Source organism: Crocodylus porosus, unplaced genomic scaffold (genome assembly GCF_001723895.1).
Source record: "Crocodylus porosus isolate Cpor-Errol unplaced genomic scaffold, CroPor_comp1, whole genome shotgun sequence".
In the NCBI taxonomy this organism is placed as follows: Eukaryota; Metazoa; Chordata; order Crocodylia; family Crocodylidae; genus Crocodylus; species Crocodylus porosus.
In genome coordinates, this window is record NW_017728921.1 from 2,747,834 (window position 1) to 2,755,039 (window position 7,206).

General features: G+C 53.4%; 2 protein-coding genes across 2 annotated transcripts; one reads left to right on the plus strand and one right to left on the minus strand.

Moving 5' to 3' along the window:
* The first annotated feature begins 137 nt into the window (after positions 1-137).
* B3GNT4 (UDP-GlcNAc:betaGal beta-1,3-N-acetylglucosaminyltransferase 4) lies at positions 138-5,280 on the plus strand. Its single transcript, XM_019538738.1, has one exon. It carries the CDS (start codon positions 172-174, stop codon positions 1,273-1,275), a length of 1,104 nt encoding a protein of 367 aa, XP_019394283.1. The 5' UTR covers positions 138-171; the 3' UTR covers positions 1,276-5,280.
* Positions 4,808-7,125, minus strand: DIABLO (diablo IAP-binding mitochondrial protein; the record flags this gene model as incomplete). Its single annotated transcript, XM_019539377.1, has 4 exons — positions 4,808-5,608; positions 6,341-6,437; positions 6,560-6,670; positions 6,976-7,125. Coding segments are annotated over 4 exons (558 nt in total), but the record flags the coding sequence as incomplete, so codon positions are not given.
* Between the last annotated feature and the right edge of the window lie 81 nt (positions 7,126-7,206).

Sequence of the window (7,206 nt, forward strand, 5' to 3'; positions counted from 1 at the left end):
CTCCCGGGTTGCGTGCGGGCCGCCCCGCGCCCTCCCGCCGCTCCAGGAGGCTCCCAGAGGCGGCGGGAGGAGCCCGCGGTCTCTCCCGGCGGCAGGTGCGCTGAGCCCGGGGCCGGCGCGACGGTGAGTCTCTTTGCCTGTGCAGGGACCGGGCCCTGCCCCGCGCTCAGGATGCCTCCCCGGAGCAGGAGGCTCGCGCTGTACGCCCTCTCGCTCGCCGTGCTCGCGTGCCTCGCGTACCTGAGGAAGGAGGCCAAGCCCCTGGAGTCTCCGGCCGGCCGCGCGCCGGCCGCCCCCGAGCCCGGGGGCGCGTTTTGGGCCCCCGGGCAGACGGGACCCAGCCGGTGCTTGCCAGACCCGGCCGTTGCCAACTCCTCGCAGGCTCTCCCGGAGCTTCACCGCACCTTCCTGATGTACAGGCACTGCAGGAGCTTCCCGGCGCTGCTGAGGCCCACGCGGTGCAGCCGAGAGACCTTCTTGCTGCTGGCGATCAAATCTCTCCCCATCAACGTGGACCGCCGGATCGCCATCCGCAACACGTGGGGGAAGGCAGTGCCCGTCGGCAGCAAGCCGGTCAGGCTGGTGTTCCTGCTCGGGCGGGCTGAGGCCGCGGCCCAGGCTCGCCCCCTCCGCCAGCTGCTGGCCTACGAGAGCCGGGAGTTTGACGACATGCTCCAGTGGGATTTCACCGACAACTTCTTCAACCTGACGCTGAAGGAGCTGCACTTCCTCCGCTGGTTCGCGGCGGACTGCCCGCACGCCAGGTTCGTGCTGAAGGGCGACGACGACGTCTTCGTCAACACGGACAACATCGTCCAGTTCCTCGCAGAGCTGGACCCCGAGCAGGACCTCTTTGTCGGAGACGTGATCCACCAGGCCCGTCCCATCAGAGACACCAGGGCCAAGTATTTTATCCCGGAGGCGATGTACGGAAAGCCCCACTATCCCCTCTACGCCGGCGGGGGCGGGTTCGTCATGTCCCGAAGGACAGTGCTGCGACTGCAGCTCGCCGCCGAGGACACGGTGCTCTTCCCGATCGATGACGTCTTTGTGGGAATGTGCCTGGCAAAGATGGCCGTGACCCCGGTGAAGCACCCGGGCTTCAAGACCTTTGGTATCCAGAGGCCGTTCAATCCCTTTGATCCCTGTTTGTACAAGGAACTGATGATCGTGCACAAACTCACCCCGACCGAGATGTGGATCATGTGGGCACTGGTAAAGGACAACAGCATTAGGTGCGCTCGCTCGGTGACGCGCGGCTACGGGACCGGCTGAGAACGAGACTGCTGACGCCGAGCGGGAGTGAGATGTGGACTGCGGTGGTAGCGACAGGGTGCTTAAACTGATTAGAAACAAAGCTGCAGTGGAGGGTGCTCTTTTGTTTAACGGACTGTAGCGGGATGGTAGGATAACACTGCAACGCGCCTCTTGCAGAGTCGCGTCTAGCGGGGCACGGGGCACGGCACGGCCGAATGCAGCGCGGGAAAGGGAGAGGTTAGCTTGGGGACTCGTCTCCTTTCCTGTCCCACCCAGCCGAGACGTCCCGGTTACCCGGTGCTGTTAGTGTCTGCGTGGGGGGCGGCCTTGGCCAGGAAGTGGGGACTGAGGTTACGATACAGCGCGGGCTGCCGGGCCCGTGAGAGCATGCGCTGTCTGGGGCTGTCAGTCTAGCAGACTCACTAGCACCATGTTCACCTTGGGGGTGGGAGGCAAAGACCACGCACAGGAAAAGATCCAGAAACTCCCTGCTTATGGACCTTGTTGCAGCCCCCGCAAGCAGGCTACCCAACACCAGCCCCCCAGATACCCTGTAAACCCATCTTTGACTTATTTGCACTGGAGTTTCTGCACACGAATGTCTGACACTGGGGCTGGGAGGAAAAACCAATCTTTGCGAATCACTGTAAACATTATGGCTTCTTTGTTTTTTTTACAGCAATAAGTAATACAGTTTTGAACACGTTTTCTTTCATGGGGGTGGGGAGCTGTTAGCTGTCGGCCACCCCCACCAGAGCTGACGGCTCTGAAGGAATCGAGCGGACAGCGGAAAGCACGAGAGCCTCGCGCCCCGGGAAGGGCCAGAGGGAGGTGGGGTATAAAAGCCTGGGCAGGCTCTGCTGCCTCGCGGCTATCTAAGAGCAAGACCAGTACTCTGTGGCGGTGGTGTAGTATCTCTCAGTTTCCAGTTCTGTGAAAAACCAAGTTGCTTCCTGCAGCAGGGCAGGGCTGGGGCTGCATTCAAGGCTTAGTACGGTGCACGTATGCACCGGACTCCATGTTGTGACTTTCCACGGCCAGGCACGGGTGGAGATGAGTGCTGTCCCTGAGGTTTGCACAGCGCTTGGAGGATCTCTTGGGGAGCTGAGCCACAGCAGGTTGAGGGCTGTCCTTGGGCAGACTGGAGCGGGGTGGGGTTGACACAGCTGGGATCAGAAGCAAGGTTTCTGCCTTTCCCTCTGTTTCAGGGACAACTGTTCAGGCTACAGCTAGTTCAGAGGGTTTTCATGATTTGCTGGGCTCCTGCATGCCACTGCTGCTCTTTCCCTTGCTGCTGTCAGTCCCAATGCCCCTCCTTAGTCACAGCTGCCATTTGGAGGCCAGCTACGTTTTGCATCTGCGCTAGGGCTAACGGGGTGTAACATGAACCGTTACACGTAATGCTTCTGTATTTGTAATCAAGGCATGAGCTGAGGTGGGGAGGCTTAATGCTTGCTTTGGGGAAGGTAACTTATTACCAGACCTGGTGACTTTTTGTGCATGCTTCCACACATGCGGTTTGTTGTAGCCTGGAGACGCGGGTGTCTGGCTCTTCACAACAGGTGGAGGAGCTCCAGTACCTTTGTTAAAACTGCTGTGTGGTGTTGTTCCACCAGCCCATGCCTAGTGCAGGCCTAATTGCCTCTCCCAGCTGTCTGATCAACTGAATTAAGCAGCAGTAAGGTGTACACAAGAGGTGGCTTTGTCTCATCCATGGGGGATCTTCCAGCCCGCCGTGCCAAAATCAGAGCTGTTTACCAAGGCGCTGGGAGACTGCTAGAGCAAAACCCAGCTGCGAGGCTTCCCCTTTCTCTAAATATCTTGAAGTCTTTTGAAAGTATTCTTAGCGTCCACGTATATTTGATTATGGCTGCTCCTAGTACAGCAATGCAATTGCTGGGTGAAAAAGTTTTCCTTTGCAACTGTGTTTTGCCTTTTGGGGGGGGTGCACACTCACTGCCTGGGCAGCAAGCGCAGGGAGAGCGTACCAAGGAGCAGGTGGTGGTTTTTGTGGGAGGCCTTTTCTCAGAAAGGGACCGAGGTTCTGCTTTCCAGTGGGATGTAGAGGAGAAGGCCGGTCACTGTCTGACAGCAATCTTCCACCCAGCAGCCTAGGACTAAGGGCTTTACGTGCACCTTGCAGGCAGGAGACACCTGCTCCCAATCACAGGCCAATTCAGCAAGATCTGGACAGTAACTGTGACGGCCTCTGCTAACTAAACTGCAGCTGCTGAGTTGTTCGCATGCTGTGGTTGGAGCGGCTTGGCCCTTGGTTGCATTTGGCTCTGTGCAAGCAGTTGTGTGAACATCTGCAAGTGATTCTGCCCATAATCCTCCACCCTAGAGCTGTGGTCGGGGACCAGTGCATGCTACCACGACTATAACTAAGGAGCAGTAACCTAATTTCCTTCTAATTAAGCACAATGTGCTAGGACAGCATAGGCTGCAATCGTTGCCTCCTCTGTGTCCATTCTGAATGTGCAAATCTAGTGTTCATCCTCCCCAGATGAATGCAGTAGAGTGGTGAAAACTTTTTTTTGGGTAATGTTTTTTTCTTTCTACACAGAGAGAGAGAACAAGTATGTGGATTTGCACAAAGGCCATTGTGTAAGTAAGGAAAGCTTTTATTTGACCAACTCATGATGGTTATAAGTTGCCTCAGATTAAAGTAGACACAATGACCGCAAAATACTTTGTAGTGTAGAAAACCTTCTGTTACCTATTGTTGTACAGGGAGGGGAGAGGTAAGCAGAGCTGAGGGGTGTCCCGGAGGATCAAAGAATTCTCAGTCTCTAAGTACAGATGGCAGAAACATGTGGAAGCAGCACCTCGTGTCTGCAGCCCGTGTACAGAATCCACTGGTGTAGTCTTTGGACAGTGTCACGACCCCTGGGAGAAGGGGCCTCTATTGGTCCTTGACAATGTGGCACTTGGCAGAGGGGTAAAATATCACTCACTGATGCAGAGAAGTGAGTTGCTGAAAACCAGTTACTGTGGAGTGATGGATTAGACTTATGCTGGGTTTATTAGGTCAATAGTAAAATATCAAAGCCACAAGAGAATTTGGGAAAATAACTTCATACAGAAACACGAAGTCAGCAGAAGCTACAGTAAGATATGACTGTAGTAAAAAGCTCATATGAAGTTCCAGCATCCTGGTCTGTAGTGTAACCACTGCTGGCAGAGGAGAAAAGAAGGTTTTCCTGCCGTTTGGGTTGCTGGAAAGCTCCCAGTCCTGAATGCAGCGTTCTGCTGTGGGATACTGCACAATGGCTGCAGCTGTTTGTGGGACCTCTGCCTTCAAATGCTTCTTTATTAAGCAGGCAATTGCCACAAGCTTCCGGTTTTTCGGTAGTGTGGGTCAGCAACAAGCCTTCCTTTGCTACCAGCAGCTTCTCTGTGAATCACAAGTATTGCATCTGCCTAGTAGTGTACTGTACGTCTGTGTGCAGTTGTTGTATTCTCCTGAGGAGTGGCAATCCCGTGTGTCCCTGAACCCAAACACTCTTAGGCAGTCCCTTGGCTATAATTAAGGGCAGTTTAGACTTCAGTATCTTGACTCTTTTTATTAAGAGGCCTGAAGGGGAAAGAGTTCTGCTGTGATTTGTCAGAGTCCAGATAACTAGAAAACCAGGATTTAAAACAAGTGAGAAAGTGTCTGTTTGGGTAACCGTTCTGGAAATGAAATGCCTCTTGTGGAGCTCAGGTATTTAATGATGAGATTTTACAGGCTAAAAGTACTTAGATTTCAGCCAAAAATGTAGCTTAAATTTACACTTAATAACCTTAACAAGTGGGCAGTCCCACTGTCTAAGTCACCTGAATCAGGCCCTCACATTCACAGATTCAAGCACCCAGCAACATGTTACTCTGAAAGGCGAATTTCACAGTTGCACAGTGGAACACTTGAATAAAAATAGATTATCTGTGCCCGTAATTAACAAGATAAATTACAAAACAGAAACTTCAACTAGCTGGAATTGGCTTGTTTCATAAAGCAAAAATCACTGGAAACAGCCTGCCCCACCACTGCTAAATATAAAACAGAGACCCCCTCTTCATTATCCAACCTCTAGTTTAAAGCATGAGAAGTTCGGGATGCCTGAATCCACAGGCATCATCCAATACTCCAAGGTGACACTTGCTTTTTTTCAGTCCTCCCTCAGATAAGGCTCATCTTTGCTGCTTTCTGAGAGTTGCGATCCTTCCTCTCCCTTCATTTTAATGAGCTCCTCTGTTTGCACTTCAGCTAATTTGGACTCTGCCCTCTGCGATAGCTGCCGTACTTCTTGCACATGTGTTTTCACCAGCTGAATGTGGTTGTAGGCTGTCACAGAAGCTAGATCTGCACCTGAAAGCACAGAAATCTAAGTGCATCACTGCTGGAAGAGCTCTTGACACCATCCATTATGGCTGATTAGGCTGGAAATTGAATATCATGTTTATATAGCTTGTGTTTACTAAACTGGATAATTTAAAAATTAAAATATTTGTTCCTCTCACTGTTGAGAGAGAGGTGAATGTGGTAAATACTGTTTGCTTATCTTAGTTCATATTGTGGTATTACTTGGACATTTCCCCCCCTCGTTCTCACCAAAGGTTATTTCTGACTAATGACAAGTCAGATCAGGACCTAAGCACTGTTTTCTGAGAAGTCAGGGGACCAAAAGACCACAATTTTAATATCAAATGTTGGCTATTTTTAGGCCCATTTGATCTGTTCCAGCTGTAAACTTGTAGGCTCGAGGTGCACAACTGCCCTAGGACAAAACATCCTCCCACTTTATTACAACAGGCTAACATCCAAGAATATTTTAAAACAGTGCTGAAACATTCAGTTGTCTCACGCAGCAATCTAATCAGAGCAGTGTCACATTGTGAGACTCATTATTAAAAGCGCCAAGTGCTTCAGCCAAGATAAAGTGCTCTCTGAGGACTCAGATCTAACAACACGCATGTCAGCTGTGCATATCCCGAGTCAGTCACAACTGCATTTTTTCCCCATAAAATGCCAGCAGCATGTGCCAAGAACTGCCCATTTGACCCAACACGCAAGAACAAACTATCCCCAATCCCAAAATACCTGACTGATACGCAGCCTCTGCTGCCCTCTCTGAAAGCTGCAAGGCAGTCATCCAAAAGCCCTCCAGCTTCAGGTATTCCTGTTGCTTTGTCGTCATCTGTAATGTGCATGGGGGGAGACGCTGCATCACTACCTGAGCTTACGTTTTGGCACGTGTGAAATGAACCATTTCACCAGGGCGAGGGCTGCATGCCACAAGCATCGACAGCGACTCCTTACCTTGGCTCTAGCTCCTATGATCACCTGCCACACCCCATCCACCTCCTGGGAACTCATTTTCCCCAGCAGGGTCGTGTATCGCTGATAGAGGGACACCACCATGTACACGGCCTGCAACACAGAACACGTGCAGAGAACTCTTTGCCGGCAGCGCTTACAGGCGGGCGTACGCCACGTGCACGGCTGCAGACTAGCTTTTGCCGCTCTCTTGGGACGGGTGCTGGAAAAGGGAACCCATCTCGCGCGTCCCCGCGTTTGAATCCCTCGCAGCACGCCTCGCTCCGTCTGTCGGCGACCAAACCGCGTTGCGCCGAGGGTTCGGCGCCCCTCGGCACCCCCCGCTCCAGCAGCAAGGCGCCGGGAAGCCGTGAGGAGCGCGTCGCTGCAAACCCCAGGAGGAAACCGCCTGCCCCTACCTTGGTGTACTCCGTCAGCGCTTCGATGAGCGCGTGGGTGGCCTGCGAGAGCAGCGCGGACGTGCTGTCGGTCACCGCGGACACCGCCCGGCGCACCAGGGCCTCGCTGCTGAGCGCCGCCGGGTCGCGCTGCTGAGGAAACGCCAGATGTCACGGGCCGGGCGGGATGGCCCCGCTGGGCTCGGCCCCACGGAGGAGCCGCGCGGGGGTCGGCTGCGGTGAGTGCGCGTG